Below are 20,157 nucleotides of genomic sequence, written 5' to 3' on the forward strand. Positions count from 1 at the left end.
TCTTCCCATCCCTGGTGTTGTGTAAACCTGTAAATCCAAACCTCATGTAAACATAGAAGAACAGGGACAGGGATCTGAAAATCATCTCACGCCATTTATATGGGATGATTATGTGTTATGAAGCGATTATTGATCTGGCGTAACTGACCGTGTAAAATGTGTTTATCAGATCCAAAATTCATTATTTAATGGGAAAGTTCACCATATAGAATGAATGCACATCAAACGTTGTCACCGTGAACATACATGCATCACTTATCCCTGTGATGGCTAACCACCGGAACTCCAGCTGTGGTGAAACTACGACTCCCAGCATGCTCCATTCACAGAGTTCTGAGAAGAGCCAAGCAAATGTGCATCTTGGGAGTCGTAGTTTTACCACAGCTGGAGTACCGGAGGTTAGCCATCGCTGACTTATCCTGTACTGATCCTGAGTTACATCCTGTATTATACTTCAGAGCTGCACTCACTATTCTGCTGGTGCAGTCACTGTGTACATACATTACTTATCCTGTACTGATCCCGAGTTACATCCTGTATTATACTCCAGAGCTGCACTCACTATTCTGCTGGTACAGTCACTGTGTACATACATTACTTATCCTGTACTGATCCCAAGTTACATCCTGTATTATACTCCAGAGCTGCACTCACTATTCTACTGGAGCAGTCACTGTGTATATACATTACATTACTTATCCTGTACTGATCCTGAGTTACATCCTGTATTATACTCCAGAGCTGCACTCACTATTCTGCTGGTGGAGTCACTGTGTGCATACATTACTTATCCTGTACTGATCCTGAGTTACATCCTGTATTATACTCCAGAGCTGCACTCACTATTCTGCTGGTGGAGTCACTGTGTACATACATTACATTACTTATCCTGTACTGATCCTGAGTTACATCCTGTATTATACCCCAGAGCTGCACTCACTATTCTGCTGGTGCAGTCACTGTGTACATACATTACATTATTTATCCTGTACTGATCCTGAGTTACATCCTGTATTATACTCCAGAGCTGCACTCACTATTCTGCTGGTGGAGTCACTGTGTACATACATTACATTACTTATCCTGTACTGATCCTGAGTTACATCCTGTATTATACTCCAGAGCTGCACTCACTATTCTGCTGGTGCAGTCACTGTGTACATACATTACATTATTTATCCTGTACTGATCCTGAGTTACATCCTGTATTATACTCCAGAGCTGCACTCACTATTCTGCTGGTGGAGTCACTGTGTACATACATTACATTACTTATCCTGTACTGATCCTGAGTTACATCCTGTATTATACTCCAGAGCTGCACTCACTATTCTGCTGGTGGAGTCACTGTGTACATACATTACATTACTTATCCTGTACTGATCCTGAGTTACATCCTGTATTATACTCCAGAGCTGCACTCACTATTCTGCTGGTGCAATCACTGTGTACATACATTACTTATCCTGTACTGATCCTGAGTTACATTTTGTATTATACTGCAGAGCTGCACTCACTATTCTGCTGGTGGAGTTGCTTTATACATACATTACATTACTTTTACTTGGGTTGAACTTGAGTTAGAGTCTGTATTATACTCTAGCACTGCAGTCACAATTCCTCCGACTTCAGAGCTGAATTCCCTCTGTAGTCCTTACTGTACATGGCTTGCTCTGTTGATTTGCATTAAGCCCTCCTAATGCAGTTAAAAAAATGTTGTATTTGTTTTTTACTCCCTTCCTTCCCGGAGCCATAACCTTTTTATTTTTCATTTCATGTAGTCATATGAGGACTTGTTTTTTGCCTCCATTTAATATTGCATACAGTGCAGCGGGAAGCTGAAAATATTCCTAATCAGGATGGAATTGGTAAAAAATAAAATATACAATTTGTGGAGATACCAATGGCTTGAGCATATGACCATTATATTGCTTATACTATTGGTATGGTCTGTCTCCATTGTGTCCTTATGGTACAAAGCAGCCGCTGTGTGTGATGATCCGTCCCGCCCGGGGAAGCCTTCTCAGGACACAATGGTCTTTGAATGGAGCCTCTTGTTTGGGGCAAGGCTGGCTTCCTCCACTTTGATGCTCATGTCTCAGGAAGGCCTGGTCCTTGTTTACCTTCTAGCCTGAGTGCACGGGAAGCGTCTCTTGTACCTGGGCTGCCATGCGACATAACAGGGCTTTGATCAGGTTACCCAGTCCTTGTTTTGGTTGTTCTACATCTCATGTCCTGACCTTATTGGTTATGGAGGATGCAATTAGTTGCAGAACGGGAACTTGATCAGGAGAATATGATTTCAGGCTGAGAAGCTCTCACGTTACCTTCACGCATACAGTGATTCCTGAGATACATGATACTGCCCTTAGCTAGGACTTCCATCACCTGGGTGGACTCAGTTTGGTGCCCTTTCTTGTATCTGAATACCCCTGCCAGTATGGTTTTTGGCACCCTTCTAGGCACCCAGCACATAGCACAATTGCCCATCCAGCACCCTCTAGCTACACCCATCCTACTGCCTGCATTGCCTTTTACTCTCAGTTAATACTTAGACGGGTATCGTTTAAAGGGGTTGAGCCACGAAAAATATATAGCATTTTTCAAACTAGCACCTGGATCTGAATACTTTTGTAATTGCATGTTAATAAAACATTTAGAACAGCCACTGAGCTATTCAATGAAATGTATCTGTATAGCGCCACCTGCTGTTTTAAAAAAAATAAAAAAATATTTGTCCATCTCGCTGAGGTGGTCGCACGCTCTCAGTTTAAATCTTCAACTGTCACAAGCCTTATCTTCTGTTAGAAGCTGTGGCAGATACAATGAAAGACCTACAGCAGAAAGGACATGCCCCCCTGAGCTGCCAGTCTGAAATAAATCTAGCAGAACAATAGTAGGAATTAATCTGGATCCATGTACTATATACAGTTTTTTAACCTCAATCATGGCATATCCCCTTTAACCACCTAACTGTTCTACACGGGCTCAGCTCGTGCAGAAGTGGAATTGCGCTTTAGCTGCTGATATCTGAACATATTGCTGTAATTCTGCTATTGGAATGCCAGCTTTCAATCAATACAAAGCCCATATCTGTAGCTGGTACCAAACCAGAGATATGAGCAGTTAAAGCTGCCCCCTCCGCCAGTCTGGAGGAGGAGAGAAAAAAACTGTAAAAACATATAGAAATGTGGTATTATAATCACTGTATGGACCCACATAATAAAATTATGATATTTTTACCACACAAAAAAATCCACAAAATCATCCACTAAAAATAAAATAATAAAAGTTATTTAATACACTATATATACCCCAAAATGGTTCCTAAAAAAAAAAAAAAAAAAAAAAATACCACTAATCGCACAAAATAAAAAAATATAGAAGAAAAAATTAAAAAGTTATCACTGCTGGAACAAAAAGGGAGAAAATATTACTGGTCCTTAAGGCTGATAAAAAAAAAATGGCAGCACGACTTTACACATATAAGCAGTGAAGCTGAGAAATGGGGATCATTCTAAATTAAAGTGGTATTATACCTACTATAAATGGAAGCTCTTAGCGCACATACGTGTCGGGCCCACCTACCAGGCGTCAAGGTGGCTTCCACAGATGGGTCCCTAACACTAACATACCGCCTCTCTTGGACTTACCTAAGCCTGGTTCTTAAGGCTAAAATCTGAAGGTCAGACCCAGATTTTTGCCGCAGCAAATGTTTCCGCTGTGTGAACATACCCTAACCCTCTGATGGCTAACCTTCGGCACTCCAGCTGTGATAAAACTACGACTCCCAAGATCTACACTGGCTTGGCTGTTCTCAGAACTCCATAGAAATGAGTGGAGCATGCTGGGAGTCATAGTTTCACCCCAGCTGGAGTGCCGGAGGTTAGCCATCGCTGCGCCTAACCCGTGTATATGTTAGCATGTGCCATCTGTGAACACTATGGTATCTTGCATGCCAATCCTCCTTAGCACCGCACTAGTTATCATATGTGGCATGCTTTCCCTTTCACGTTCTACCAGATGTCCTGATCTCACAAGGTTCTTCTTCCCGTTCTTCTGCTAGGTCCGGAAGCTCTCTGAATACTGTTTACCTCTGGCTCTGTACCATGGAGACTCTTCAAGGTTACTGGCGGAAGCGAGCGTAGATAACTTCAGCGAGCTGGGTATAGCATTCATGGAAGATTGCCTGCAGATGGACAATGGATCACTTCTTCAGAAGATAACCTGTAAGCTCCTGTCCTCCTAACTAGTCAGGTCTAAAGCAAATGATGATGGCAGGGGGACCCGAGGCACCACTTATCTCAGCCCTCACGGGTTGCAAGTGAATTGGTAGCTGCTGCTTTCTTCTCACTTCATGTACTTAAATACATTAACATGAGAATGCAGCATTTTCTGATACCAGAAGGTTTCTATTCTGGGCAGTGAATCAGATGACCCTCCTGTGTGTGCAGTACGAGCTCCGCACAGTGGTCCTCTGTCTACTAATCTTATACTACAGTTACTCAGAAATATTCCGGTCAGATGATTGTGTTTAGTATGTCCCGGGGTCTGTTTCTGAGAAAATTCCTAGGAGCGGTCACCCTGTCCAAGGAGAAGTCTACCGGGAGCCTAGACCCTCTCGGCAAGGTGGTAAGATACCTGTTTAGGTTGTTAGTTCGGTATGCCAAAAAGATCAAACTTAACCCAGGAACAGCCAAAACAACCAGGATCATGCAATTTTGGGTGAGATTTGCCAACCCCTTGTTCCGGTTCCTGGAATAGTCCTGGCAAAATTGAGACTGTTGGCATGTAGGTAACACCTGTGGTTTAAAGGGGTTGTCCAGGATATATATTTTTTTTAAAAATGTCCCTCATCGCTCTCCAGTGGGACCTGTGAAGAGATCTACTCCTTGCCGCTCCATTTGGGCTCTGTGGCTCCCTGGCTATCTTCACCACTCTTCTGGGTCCTGCTGCTGCAGCACTGACATTTCCTCAAGCAGTACTCCAGTGGGAACATATCACCACTGAGACCAATCAATAGCTTCAGCAGTGCATTTGACCGCGTCCACGCAGCAACCATGAGTCTGGTGAAGACAGCTTAGGAGCCATGGACCCCGAATGGTTGGGATGCAGGTAAGTCTAGATCTATTCACAGAAACTACCGGAGGGAGGGGTGCAGGGGCTTAAAAAAGTCCCTACAGGGAATACCCGTCTTATAAAGTTTTTGCTATCTCAAATGTTTTTTGAAAGGACAGGTACACTGGGAAAGTGCAGCACACTCATAGCTGGGAAATGGATGACCTATCAGTAGGATAATCCATCACGTTATAATCATGAGGACTGACCTCTGGGACCACCATCTATCCTGGGAATTTAGAGGACTCAGCAGTGATTCGGCATAGTGGCCCCTTCACTGTTTTTCCCTGGGCTCCCGACCACCCGCCGCACAGGGAAGGACCGTAGAGGGACAAAGCATTGAATCCGCACTAAAAACACAAATGGCCGATGCAGAGCAAGTAAAAGCAAAAGTGACAAAAACAAGTCCCTTATCCATTCCTGTGATACAGATGACGTAGTCATTAAATAAAGAGATACAGGACTATAAAGCTGATTGCCGTAGGTGATATCTCGGCTATAGGGCGGTCATATACATTGGCTATCTCTTCTGGCTCCCCCATACATATATCCATGGGGAGAGAGGAGAAAGCCGCTGCCGGACACTTGTGGTGGCGGCTTATTTCCCAGGAGGACAAAAGGATTTAGCAAAAATAATCATTCCTGAGAATAGGCTAAATACTGGAATAAATAATAGAGGGCCCAGCACTGAACCTTGGGGTACACCATTTATAACCTGGGACCATTCTGAATAGGAATCATTGACCATAACTCTCTGGGCACGGTCCTTCAGCCAGTTTTCAATCCAATTACAAACTATACTTTCCAAGCCTATAGACCAGGCATGCTCAACCTGCGGCCCTCCAGCTGTTGTAAAACTACAACTCCCATAATGCCCTGCTGTAGGCTGATAGCTGTAGGCTGTTCGGGCATGCTGGGAGTTGTAGTTTTTCCACAGCTGGAGGGCCGCAGGTTGAGCATGCCTGCTATAGTCCCTACTTTACCTATTAAACGTCTATGAGGGACAGTATCAAAAGCCTTTGCAAAATCCAGAAACGCTACATCCACAGCCGTCCCTCTGTCCAGGCTACTAGTGACCTCACTACATCCACAGCCGCCCCTCTGTCCAGGCTACTAGTGACCTCACTACATCCACAGCCGCCCCGCTGTCCAGGCTACTAGTGACCTCACTACATCTACAGCCACCCCTCTGTCCAGGCTACTAGTGACCTCACTACATCCACAGCCGCCCCTCTGTCCAGGCTACTAGTGACCTCACTACATCCACAGCCGCCCCTCTGTCCAGGCTACTAGTGACCTCACTACATCCACAGCCACCCCTCTGTCCAGGCTACTAGTGACCTCACTACATCCACAGCCGCCCCTCTGTCCAGGCTACTAGTGACCTCACTACATCCACAGCCGCCCCTCTGTCCAGGCTACTAGTGACCTCACTACATCCACAGCCGCCCCTCTGTCCAGGCTACTAGTGACCTCACTACATCCACAGCCGCCCCGCTGTCCAGGCTACTAGTGACCTCACTACATCTACAGCCACCCCTCTGTCCAGGCTACTAGTGACCTCACTACATCCACAGCCGCCCCTCTGTCCAGGCTACTAGTGACCTCACTACATCCACAGCCGCCCCTCTGTCCAGGCTACTAGTGACCTCACTACATCCACAGCCACCCCTCTGTCCAGGCTACTAGTGACCTCACTACATCCACAGCCACCCCTCTGTCCAGGCTACTAGTGACCTCACTACATCCACAGCCGCCCCTCTGTCCAGGCTACTAGTGACCTCACTACATCCACAGCCACCCCTCTGTCCAGGCTACTAGTGACCTCACTACATCCACAGCCGCCCCTCTGTCCAGGCTTCTACTCACCTCCTCATAAAAACAAATCAGGTTAGTCTGACAACTTCTGGTCTTGGTAAACCCATGCTGGTTATCACTTATAATATTATTTATAGTCACATACTCCTGTATATAGTCCCTTTAAGAGTCCTTAAAACCTTTCCTCACAACAGAAGTTAATCTAACTGGTCTATAATTACCTGTGGAGGACCTAGATCCTGACATCCTCATGCAGATTGCAGTAATTGTGCAGCAGCTGGTAATCAAACAACATATAGCAAAAAGCCCTGGACGGGTAAACATCTCAGTACTGCCACATGCGGACCACGAAGACCATTGCTCGTGATGTTGAAGTTGGAGACAGCAGGGAAGTAACCATGCAGAACGGTTAGAGATTTTATCACTTTTCCACCACGCGGACTCTAAGGAGGCCATACACATTAAATAGAAATTGGTTGATGGGTGGACAAGGCTGTACGCGCTTCGCTCCATATTGGCCATACACTTTCGTTGAAACCGGGTGATGGACAAGCAAACCTTCTAGGAACTTTCTTTCCATGGAAGTTTTTTTGACCGACCACTGGATGAAAATTTCAAACACTGACTTCTTTTCAGACGATGACGATCCTCAATTTTAGGCTAAGGCTACTTTTACATTAGCGTTTTCAATTTCGCTATTGAGGTCCGTCATAGGATCTCAATAGCAGAAGAAAACACTTTAGATTTGTCCCCATTCATTGTCAATAGGGACAAAACTGAACGAAACGGAAGGTACTAAAATGCATTCTGTTCCGTTTGGTTGCTCTCCCATCGCGGACAGAATAACGCTGCAAGCAGCGGTTTTCTGTCCATGATGTGGTGCAGAGCAAGACGGATCCGTCCTGACACACAATGTAGGTAAATGGGGGCGGATCAGTTTTCTCTGACAATAGAAAACAGATCCGTCCCCCATTGACTTTCAATGGTGTTCATGACGGATACGTCATGGCTATAGAAGACATAATACAACCAGATCCGTTCATGACGGATGCATGCAGTTTTATTACGGTAACGGAAGCGTTTTTGCAGATCCATGACGGATCCGCAGAAAACGCTAATGTGAAATTGATTGACTATTTTCTTCATAGTAGATAAGGGTTCTTTCACACCTTGCGTCCTGCTCTCTGTTAGAGCTCTCTGCATCCGGTATTGGCGTATATTAACGCATTAACTGCCAGCCCTGTGGACTATAATGGGATCCAGAGGAGATCCAACCACTACAAATATCAAACTCCACCTGCCAGAGACCTGAAAAGTAGAATCTAGCATAAGGAACTTGTTTTTTTTCTGTTTTTACTTGCTAAGTAGCCTTTTCTGGCGTTTTTTCCCCCCGATTCAGTGTAGCGGCCTTTTCACAATCCTTACCTGCATGGCTGGTGGTCCCAAGCGCAGCTGTGCAGGGACAAAATAGTGAAGGGACTGCAATGCTAAATCGGCATTGTGTCCCCTTCAGGATAGATGGTGGTCTCAGAGGTCAGTCCTCATGATTAGAAAGTGATGGAATATCCTACTGATAGGTTGTCCATTTCCTAGATATTCCTGTACTGCGCTTTCAAAAAACATTTGAGAAGTCATAGTGAAAGGTCAAAGCCTTTGGTGGGGGTCCGGGTGTTAGGACCCCCACCGAAGGCTAGAATGAGGAGAAAGTACTCGCACAGAGCGCTGTTTCTGCTCACTGCTGAAGACGCCATCAATAGCCAAGAGGCTGTGCTCAGTGTGAAAACCTCTAACTCATCGGTTTAGCAATCGGAGAGGGTCTCAGCACTCGGACCCCCACCGATATGTCACTATAACATATTCAAAGTTTTTTGAAAGTACAGGAATACTTTAAGATGCAAGTTTAAGGGACAGACTTGTTCTAAACCCAGTTGGTGGAAGGTGTCCCAGTTCAACGCTGGGTAAACTGGGTGTGATTTGCCCGTAAGACTTCAGAAAAGCAGCAGAAAAGGGCGTTCCCTTGTGTGATACCCCACAGGACATAGAAAACGAAAGCAGCAGCCCTGCTCACCATAGGGAGTTGTGCAGTCCCGGGAACTACTCAGTGGATTGCAGTAGAAGTGGTGTACCCGCTCCCTCTCGATGGGTGATCTCAGGTGAGGTCCCAATACAATAGCAAAATAAGACAGGCAAGGGTTAAAACGATGGCTAAAGACACGATACATGGTACGCTACTACGGTAAACAATCAAATGGGGCTTTATTGAAAAAAAATATGTTACGAAGGTCTTTCCCTTTTTAAGCACATGACGCTGGTCCCGAAACGCATCGTACTTTTTAAAATAAACCCCAATTCTATTGCATATAGTAGTAGCGCTCCGTGTATCCTGTTTTCAGCCATCACTCTAACCTGTCTGATTCCGCTTTAGTTCAATGATAACCTCCATCTACTTTACTTCATGTGAATGGCTGAATGTGGTATAGAAACATGCTTCTAATATCTATATAAAAGGTTAAAGGGGTATTCCTGACTTCACAAAACTGATGGCTTATCCTTAGGTGGGGGTGGTCCGATCTGAGAGATTTATGGAATATCGATAGGATATGCCATATATGTCCGATAGGTGCGGGTCTCGCCTCTGTGACCTGCTCAAGAACAGAACCCCACCATGGATGGACAGCAAACCGTGTATGCACAGCGTCCTCTCCATTCACTGCTATTGGAATTTGGAAATTGCCGAGCTAGTGGTGGGCATGCTTGACCAGTGGAACAGCGGAGGGCGTGCTCGACCGGTGCTCTTTTCAAACTGGAGACACAGGTCCCTCATTCTCTTGATTGGTGGGAGTCCCAGTGGTCAGACCCCCACTGATCTAACTGCCCATAGGGTATAACTTGTTCTTACTGGAATACCCCTCTAAGTAAGAGGTGGTGTTAGGAAGTGAAAAATGCAGAAGATGTCTAGCAAGAGCCACCTGAAATATACAGCTTGAGCCAGTGTGATACATTTAGCACAGCTGACTGCCTGAAGAGAGTAATCACAAGGCAGGGACTACATGGCGCCTGTGGTCAAAACACATGTAGCAGAGGCAAAGATCGCAATGTATCACTGTTAGCATTGTAACTAGTGAAAGTGAATGGGGTTGCATTGCAACCAGCAAGTTGGTGCGACCCAAAAGTTACAGGATTTCTTGCAACCGCTAGCTTGCGAACAATTAAGGTTTGCGGTGCGACCCCCTTCATATTCACTACTTGCAATGCAGGCCATGCTAGACTACAGTCTTTGCCTGTGTGACGTGTCGCTGTCTAGCCTCTGCCTTAGCATTGCCAATGTTTTACGGTACCTTTGTGCCATAACTGTGCCTTTTTCATGTGTTGTCATATTACGTACTTTTTGCTACTGTGTTACAGCTGTGCACTTAAGAGAGTCCTTGGCCAATAAAGGTGAAGTGTTACAAGAAGACGGCTTAGTTGAAGCAACATCCACAAAGGAACCAAACGTTTCCCGTTCTGAGAAGAACCCTAAAGAGGATATGGGGGCAGCTGAGAGTGCTGAGATGATTTGTAGCCAGAAAAGTGATGGAAATTCTGATGCAAGTGGTGGAACTAATCCTGAACAGAAGGATGAAGCTGGTGGAGAACATCTTCATCTCCACCTATCTAGCTGCCACGAGTGCCTCGAGTTGGAGAGCTGTACCATCGAGTCGGTAAAGTTTGCGTCTGCTGAAAACATTCCAGAGCTTCCAGATGATTCCTTCAGCTTGGAGGACAATTCTGATGTGGATTGTCTTGGAGAGGCATCAGCCCTTAATAGAAGCAGCAAGCCACCAAACGTTCTCATATATAGTGGCACTTCATCCCAAGACAAGCAAGTCAAAGATGTTCTTCTCCAGTGCTTTGATTTATGTCGATATGTGGTCTACCCTCTCCGGGAGGAGCAGGCCCTCAAGGATCCATGGATGGATAACTGCTTGTTATTGGTGGTGGTGGCCGAGGAGCCAATACCATCCCAGGTTCAAAACCAGTTCACTTCCTACATGGAAAATGGTGGGAAGATTCTGGGTCTCTCCTCCTCATTTACATTTGGTAACTTGGGTTTACAAACGAGGCCTCAACTAAAGGACCGCGTTCAAGCTTTTGTTTTTGATGGACCCAATGGCAACCTAATTAATTTCAATGGGCTCGCCAGTGGCTATGTGTATGAGATGCCCAGAGATGATCAAGTGGATGGGTGGATCTACATAGACGGTGACAATCGAGATTTGATAATGGTCCACCAGACCTATGGAGACTGTGGCGGAGAAGCTGTTCTTTGTCAGGTATGTTTTCCTGCTCAGTCCCATTTTAAATGTACTTAACTTTTAAAAGTTTTTTTTCATCCTTCACCCGATACTGATGACCTATCCTCTGGTCTGACTTCAGCCGCCTCGACCGATAAGATGATCCGTGTACTGATCTAATACTGAGCACCAATGTCATGGATATTAAAGGGGACCCCTATACAGGTCATGGCACTGAGTTCTGATGTCATGGATATTAAAGGGGATACCGTACAGGACAATACCAAGAGCACCGATATCGTGGATGTGTCAAGTGAATGGCCTTCAGTATGCCACCAGCACTGGAAAAAACTGTGGACAGAGCCAGAATCAGAAGGCTTCATCCAATGCTGGTGGCATTTTGGCTGTTCTGACGTACTGCAGCTGAACTCCCATTCAGTGCACACATCTATGACATTGGTGCTCTGTGTGCTGTCCTGTATAGGGGTCCACTTTAATATCCATGACATCAGAGCTCTGGGCGCTTCCCTATAGGGGTTATGCCATGCTTGATGAAAAAAATGATCATCAGACATCATTTAGTAAATGATAATCTCCTTCTAACAAAGCTAGAACCAGCCCTGTACCTCACATGGATCCAGAGATCTCCCCATTCATTGCTCCAGTTGCTCTACTACATTTATTTCAGGCTGGCAGCTCAGTGGGTGTGTCCTTTCTCAGGGTGCATGTCCTTTCTGCTGCAGCTCTCTCCCCATCACAGCTCAGGGTGCATGTCCTTTCTGCTGCAGCTCTCTCCCCATCACAGCTCAGGGGGTATGTCCTTTCTGCTGCAGCTCTCTCCCCATCACAGCTCAGGGGGTATGTCCTTTCTGCTGCAGCTCTCTCCCCATCACAGCTCAGGGGGTATGTCCTTTCTGCTGCAGCTCTCTCCCTATCACAGCTCAGCACAGCCGATGCCCAGGGGGCTGCCTGGGTCCTCCTCACGACCGGCCAGTGGAAGTGTTTGAGGATGTATTTTGTGCTGCTGGCAGTATTTTGTGATGGACTGCGGTATTTGGCTCTGTTGGGGTGGTATAATGTGCCACAATACGGTATTGCTGGCCCTGTCTTCCATCAGTTTGGACCCGACTATAAAACGGGGCCACTTTTAGTAATTTTTTCCAGGGCCACTTTAGGTTCCCAGTCCACCCCTGGGATTCGTACACTGCACGCTTCAGATGATACCGGACAGTGCGCTGCTGCACAAACATGGTTTCCCCAAAAGTTTAAGTCCCCTTTAAATGGCTGTCTCTATCTCTGAGGATTTCAATGTGTTTCTTCTTTTTTTTTTTTCTTTTTTTTTTTTGTGTTAACCCTTTAACCTGTCCTTTTTGTATTCTGACCACAGGTGAGACTGGAGATCGCTCCGCAGTGTCAATCGGATTATAATAAGGAGACTTTTGACTCTCTCAAGCTGGGCAACCCCCAGAGGCACGAGGTGCTGACTGAGGTCCTCATCAGTCTTGGCCTGAATTGTGGAAGCAGCTCTGTACCTTCTCTGACACCTGTCTACCTGCTGACTGCCCGACAGGTAAGTGTCCGCCGGTGAACCTCTGAGAGGCTTGAAGAGCCTTTCCCCTAAAAGTCACCTTTTCTGCAGAGCCATTTATGTATATTCTGTTTCTGAGCTCTATCTGCTCTGGGAAATTTGGTGGGGGGGGGGGGGGGGGGGCTATAGGGGGGCATGGCAGTTGTCACTGGCAGGTTGGCTCAAGCGTTCTTTGAAACGAATGAATTCCCATGTCGCATGAAGATACTCTGATGGTTGATTGTCTGTTTATGGGCGAGACGGATCCTTGTTCAGTGGCCAGCTGTAGGATAAGGCCATTCGCAGTGGCCGTGGTTTGGCCAAAGCGTGGTTGCACCGCCATACGTTTTTACAGCAAAATCGTTGCAGTTTACATTGCCCGATTATTTTCTGCAGGTAAATAAGCGTGAACATAAACTAGCATTGCAAAACTTGCTGTAAGAGCACATCCCTGCCTGTTTTTCGGAGGGGAGTGGACACAATCTGTGGCCGTACTCTATAATGTTTGGGAGATAGAAGGTTAATTTAGAGCCAAACTTTAAGGGGTTATGGGTCTTAATAAAGCCCTATACGTGACGGTGCATCCGCCGACGTTATGTAGAGGCCGGGACCTCTTCATTACTCCAGCGGATCCACCGCTGCTTCTAAGGGCGCATGTATGTATTTTGCGGTCCGCAAAAAATACGGATGACGTCCGTGTGCATTCCGTATTTTGCGGAACAGAACAGCTGGCCATTAATAGAACAGTACTATCCTTGTCCGTAATGCACTCCGATCAACTTCCGTTTTTTTGCAGACCCATTGAAATGAATAGTTCCGCATACGGTCCGCATAACGGAATGGACAGCTTCCAAGCTGTCTTACATTTAGACCAGGTGTAGAAAATGGTTAATGAGACGGCCCTGCCGGCCAGTCCCCTTCTCCGCTCATGCCCACTTTTTTAGACCTGGCATGAGTGGGGAGAAGTCGTAGATTGCGGCACAAAGGCTGATAGTTGTAGGCTGTCCGGGGATGCTGGGAGCTGCAGTTTTGCAACAGCTGGAGGGCCGCAGGTTGGGCATCCCTACCCTAGTGCGTGCTGGGCAGAACAGTTGACGAGGCGACCGCATGACGCTGTGCACTAGTCTTATTCTAATTAAAGGGGCAGTCCCATCTTGGACAATTGGGGGCATATCGCTAGGTTGTAGCATATAGCCTATAGCCGCTCAGCGCTCCCATGGACATGAATGGAGGGCAGCTGCGCATGCACGGGGCAGGTCTCAGAGGTGGGGATCAGCACCTATCAGATGCACCAATCCCTTTAATAGTACATGGTTCTCCCCAGGTTGTCTAGCCAAGTATACAATCCAGTGTGTACAGGCGTCTTTCCTCACCTGATGCCACATTGAGCAGTGGATCATAACTGGAGGTACACTTTAAGGGTACGACCAGGCGGTACGGTCGTGTCAGTATTTAGTGGGTCTGTATTATTAATGGGTGGACGGCATTGATGGTGCTGCGCGGCCATTAACAATACAGTGCAGTCTTCATGAGTTAGTCAGCCGTGTGGTACTTGAGCGCAGTGCGGCCGTGTCACACCGTGACGTGACTGTGCCATGTGTTCGTACCCTGAAAGGAGCAGCAGTGCACATGCTCGACCTTTGCGCCATTCACATGGGGAGACGATGCAGCAGCTTTGTCCTTGCGATTGATGGGGGTCTAGCGGTTGGATCGGGACACTCACTCCCTGGAATGGGGATACATTTAAGGCTAGGGCTACACGACGACATTTGTCACGCAACATATTTTATAATGCTAGTCTAAGGTGTTGCACTGCCACATGCTGCGACACGACAGTCACAAAACACCCATTCAAGATGGATTTTTTTTGCGACTCTCACTTCGCGGTTGCAGCCTGTCGCAGTGCGGCACCTAGACTAGCATTATAATATATGCAGCGCTAGATTGGTGCAACATGAATGTCGCGCACCACATGTAACAGTGTAGTTGTAACCTATATGTCACGCGACATGACACCGTGTAGCCCTAGCCTAAATCTTGACACAATGAAGCTGCTCATATTGTGCACAAGCCTGCCATCTAGTGGTTAGTTACTGCACTTCTTATCAGGTAGGTAGTAGTTTATTTTTTGGATGCAGTGCAGGCAACAAACTCATCAAAATGATTGATATTTAAACTTTTGTACCTTTTTGTAACAGTGAGTCCTGGGTCCAAATGGGACCAAGACTAAGGGAGCATTCAAACGACCGTGTTTTTCTTCCATGTCCGTTCCGCAATTTTTGCGGACAATGCACAGACCCATTAATTTCTATGGGTCCGCAAAAATTGCGGAATGCCTTTCATGGTCATCCGTGTGCTGTCCGTTCCTTTTATTTTAGAACATGTCCTATACTTGGCTGCAAATTGTGGTCCGTGGCCCCATTGAAAGTAATTGGGTCCGTAAAAAACAGCACACGGAAATGCATCCGTATGTCATCCGTTTTTTGCGGACCCCTGGACTGAAAACATTCTAGGGAACCCCATTTCAGTCCCATTTCAGTTTTTAGCGGACCGCGAAAAACGGATGACACACGGAAGCACCACGTCCGTATTATACGGACTTAGGCCTCATGCACACGACCGTTGTTTCATTCCGTGTCTGTTGTTCCGTTTTTCGTGATTTTCTGCGGACCCATTGACTTTCAAAACTTGGCTAATCCACCGTTTGTCATCCGCGTCCGTGATCCGTGGTTCCAGTCAAAGAAATATAACCTGTCCTATTTTTTTCACAGAAAACGGTTCGCGGACCCATTCAAGTCAATGGGACCGTGAAAAAAACGCAGAGGCACACAAGATTGTCATCCGCGTCCGTTTTTTTCCTATCATTTGCATGGCAAACTTGACTTCGATTTTTTTTTTTACTTTCCTTCATGTCTGGTGATCCTCCAAAAATAAAGGAAGACACACGGAAACGGAAACGGATCACGGAACAACGGAACCCCATTTTGAGGAACGGAACACAACAACGGTCGTGTGCATGAGGCCTTACGGAATGGAAACAGAAAGATAACTGAAGACATACGAGACACACGGATCCGTGATTTGCAGAACGCCAAACCAATACGGTTGTGTGAATGCTCCCTAAGTATGTTCTCCCAGTATTTGTCAGGGTTTTCTCTCCAAAGATTTACCGATCTTTAAATTGGCTTTCAGGGAAACTGGTCCCAGAGTGCGTCTGAGAAAGGGACATTAGATTGTGACTATATTGGGGCTCTGTAAGGGTCCATTCACACGTCCGCAAAATGGATCCGCATCCGTTCCGCAATTTTGCGGAACGGGTGCAGACCCATTCATTTTCAATGGGGCCGGAATGTGCTGTCCGCATCCACATTTGCGGATCCGCACTTCCGCATCCGTGCTTCCGTTTCCGCCAAAAAATAGAACATATCCTATTCTTGTCCGCAATTGCGGACAAGAACAGGCATATTCTATTAGTGTCGGCAATGTGCGGTCCGCAAAATGCGGAACGCACATTGCCGCTTTCTGTGTTTTGCGGATCCGTGGCTCTGTGTATCCGCAAAACACATTGAGGACGTGTGAATGGAGCCTAATGCCTGTCGCTAATGAGCGTTTGTAGTAACGTTCATTAGCGATCATCTGACAGTCTAATACTAACGCTGTTTTCCTGATGAATGAGAAATCCAAATCTTTTGACAGGTTAAAAAATCATCGTTTGCAGGCGGCAGATCGTGGTGTCTAATCACAATCTGCTGCCGGCAAACAATGATCTAGTATAGGGAAGACAACGATCGCTCCTCCCTATACTGAGGAGGAGATCACTGCATGTAATAGCAGTCTCCTCCGCTAGCGAGCAGACGATTGCCGGGAAGGAACACTACTTTCACACTGGCGTTTTGGTTTCCGTTTGTTAGATCCGTTCAGGGCTCTCACACGCGGTCCATTTTGGACCAATCAGTTTTGCCCTAATGCGTTCTGAAAGGAAAAGGATCCGCTTAGAATGCGTCAGTTTGCCTCCGATCAGTCACCATTCCGCTCTGGAGGCTGCCCGCAGCGTTTTGCTGTCCGACTGACGAAGCGGAGCCAAACGGATCCGTCCTGGCACACAATTTAAGTCAATGGGGACGGATCCGTTTTCTCTGACACAATAGAAAAAGGATCCGTCCCCTATTGACTTTCAATGGTGTTCAAGACGGATCATGGCTATAGAAGACATAATACAACCGGATCCGTTCATGACGGATGCATGCGGTTGTATTATTGTAACGGAAGCGTTTTTGCAGATCCATGACTGATCTGCAATAAACGCTTGCGTGAAAGTAGCATTTATTGGGCTGTCTAATTTAAGGGCGCCTTCACACGCGGCAGATTTTGTTGCAGAAAATTTCTGCCGCTGAAAACCGGTTCCATTCAACTGAACGTGGGGCAATTTGCGGTCCCCAATGCACAGAATGGGAGCGCACGTGTGCGTGAGCCCTCATATCCTCGTGTCCTGAGCATAAGCCATCAGTATCAAAATGTCAGAAAACCCCCGTTAGTATCTGCTGCACTTGTCCAGTTGCGTGTGGCTTTTGCTGCGGGAGATGTCCGCAGGTTGTAGATGAGATTTATGGAATCTCATCTACTTTGCTGTTTCTGTAAACGCGGTGAATTTTTCGTCCCACCATTCCGCGGCAGGTTTACTCTCGCTCCAATAGTACGGAGATAATATCTGCCTCAAACACCAGGACGGAGCCAGACGGACTTCATTATAAGTCAGTGCGTCGGGCGCCATCGGCGTCAATCATGTATCGAATTCGGCTGTCTCTCATTTTTAAGTATAATGCTCCCTTAACGGGGAACAAAAAACGGAAATCACAACGCAGATGTGAAACCAAACTCGGTGCTGGAGATTCATTATGAGGAGAATGTTTATAATCAGTTTGTCAGAAGTCTGCGTTGCCGTAATTTGTGCCAAATTTAAAAAAAATGTCGCACAATGCTTGATAAGTTTGGAGCCTCTTTCAATCTACCACTTCTGTTCTGTGGTGTTGATTGCCACAGTTGATAAATCTGGACGACAGGCTTAAAAAATTGCTAATTTCCTACCCCAAAAAAAGTCTGTATGTAAGCCGCTTTATGGTCGGATCTAGATACGCACCACTTTGTGCTGGAATTCCACGGGAATATATTGGCTTCTGTGTAATCTTGTCATTCGTTAATAAATTCAATCTGTAGCGAAAATAAAAAATTCTCAGTGAAACCCAGGCTTAGTTTTAATTCATAATTGCAATTTTCTCACTGTCCACACGGTGTCACTGTTGATGCGCAGTTAGATTTGCAGATTCCGCTCTATCAGTGAGATCTATTATACAGATAATTATAATGCCGCTTTTACAGACTCCTGCATATTATTCACATAAGCTAGAAAGCTCTGCACGCCAAGAAGAGTGGGATTCCTACAGGTACAAGTTCCAATGGGAAAACCCCTGCAATTCCGCCTTTGTTTTTGTGTTTCATGTTTATGGCGTTCATTGTGCACTACAAATTACATGACAACCTTATTCTGCAGGTCACTAAGATTAGTCATATATATATATATTTTACTACATTTTGTTACAATTTTGGGATACATACAATGTTTTGAGCCTTTTTTTTTTGGGGGGGACCAAAAAAGAGGCAATTGTGGCATTGTACTTTTTTTTTTTTTATGGCGGTCAATATATGACATATACACTCACCTTACTAATAGGTAGGAACACCATACTAATACGGTGTTGGACCCACTTTTGCCTTCAGAACTGCCTTAATTCTACGTGGCATTGATTCAACAAGGTGCTGATAGCATTCTTTAGAAATGTTGGCCCATATTGATAGGATAGCATCTTGCAGTTGATGGAGATTTGAGGGATGCACATCCAGGGCACGAAGCTCCCGTTCCACCACATCCCAAAGATGCTCTATTGGGTTGAGATCTGGTGACTGTGGGGCCATTTTAGTACAGTGAACTCATTGTCATGTTCTAGAAACCAATTTGAAATGATTGGAGCTTTGTGACATGGTGCATTATCCTGCTGGAAGTAGCCATCACAGGATGGGTACATGGTGGTCATGAAGGGATGGACATGGTCAGAAACAATGCTCAGGTAGCCCGTGGCATTTAAAGATGGCCAATTGGCACTAAGGCTGAGTTCACACGGGCGAGATTTCCGCGCGGGTGCAATGCAGTAGGTGAACGCATTGCACCTGCACTGAATCCTGACCCATTCATTTCAATGGGGCTGTGCACATGAGCGTTTTTTTCATGCATCAGTTCTGTAATGCTTTAAAATCGCAGCATGTTCTATATTCTGCGTTTTTCACGCAGCCCTGGCTCCATAGAAGTGAATGGGGCTGCGTTAATAACGCATTGCATCTGCAAGCAAGTGCGGATGCAATGCGTTTTTCACTGATGGTTGCTAGGAGATGTTGTTTGTAAACCTTCAGTTTTTTATCACGCGCGTGAAAAACGCATCAAAATGCATTGCACCCGCGCGGAAAAAACTGAACAACTAAACGCAATTGCAGCCAAAACTGACTGAACTTGCTTGCAAAATGGTGCGAGTTTAACTGAACGCACCCTGAACGCATCCGGACCAAATCTGTCACGCCTGTGTGAACTCAGCCTAAGGGGCCTACAGTGTGCCCAGAAAACATCCCCCACACCATTACACCACCACCACCAGCCTGCACAGTGGTAACAAGACATGTTCTCATTCTGTTTACGCCAAATTCGGACTCTACCATTTGAATGTCTCAACAGAAATCGAGACTCATCAGACCAGGCAACATTTTTCCAGTCTTCAACAGTCCAATTTTGGTGAGCTTGTGCAAATTGTAGCCTCTTTTTCCTATTTGTAGTGGAGATGAGTGGTACCCGGTGGGGTCTTCTGCTGTTGTAGCCCATCCGCCTCAAGGTTGTGCGTGTTGTGGCTTCACAAATGCTTTGCTGCATACCTCGGTTGTAACGAGTGGTTATTTCAGTCAATGTTGCTCTTCTATCAGCTTGAATCAGTCGGCCCATTCTCCTCTGACCTCTAGCATCAACAAGGCATTCTCGCCCACAGGACTGCCGCATACTGGATGTTTTTCCCTTTTCACACCAATCTTTGTAAACCCTAGAAATGGTTGTGCGTGAAAATCCCAGTAACTGAGCAGATTGTGAAATACTCAGACCGGCCCGTCCGGCACCAACAACCATGCCACGCTCAAAATTGCTTAAATCACCTTTCTTTCCCATTCTGACATTCAGTTTGGAGTTCAGGAGATTGTCTTGACCTGGACCACAACCTACATGCATTGAAGCAACTGCCATGTGATTGGTTGACTAGATAATCGCATTAATGAGAAATAGAACAGGTCCTA

The 20,157-nt window shown here is 46.0% G+C and overlaps 1 protein-coding gene across 2 annotated transcripts in view; it reads left to right on the forward strand.

Annotated features, from left to right (window-relative positions):
• Positions 1–20,157, forward strand: part of LOC122930793 (biotin--protein ligase-like) — a 167,418-nt gene that overhangs the window by 9,641 nt on the left and 137,620 nt on the right. For both annotated transcript variants that reach the window (XM_044284385.1, XM_044284386.1), the window contains exons 4-6: positions 4,067–4,229; positions 10,342–11,249; positions 12,598–12,780. In XM_044284385.1, coding sequence (XP_044140320.1) covers positions 4,067–4,229; positions 10,342–11,249; positions 12,598–12,780 — 1,254 coding nt within the window. The remainder of the gene's footprint in view (positions 1–4,066; positions 4,230–10,341; positions 11,250–12,597; positions 12,781–20,157) is intronic.

This window comes from Bufo gargarizans, chromosome 3 (assembly GCF_014858855.1).
Source record: "Bufo gargarizans isolate SCDJY-AF-19 chromosome 3, ASM1485885v1, whole genome shotgun sequence".
Taxonomy (NCBI): Eukaryota; Metazoa; Chordata; class Amphibia; order Anura; family Bufonidae; genus Bufo; species Bufo gargarizans.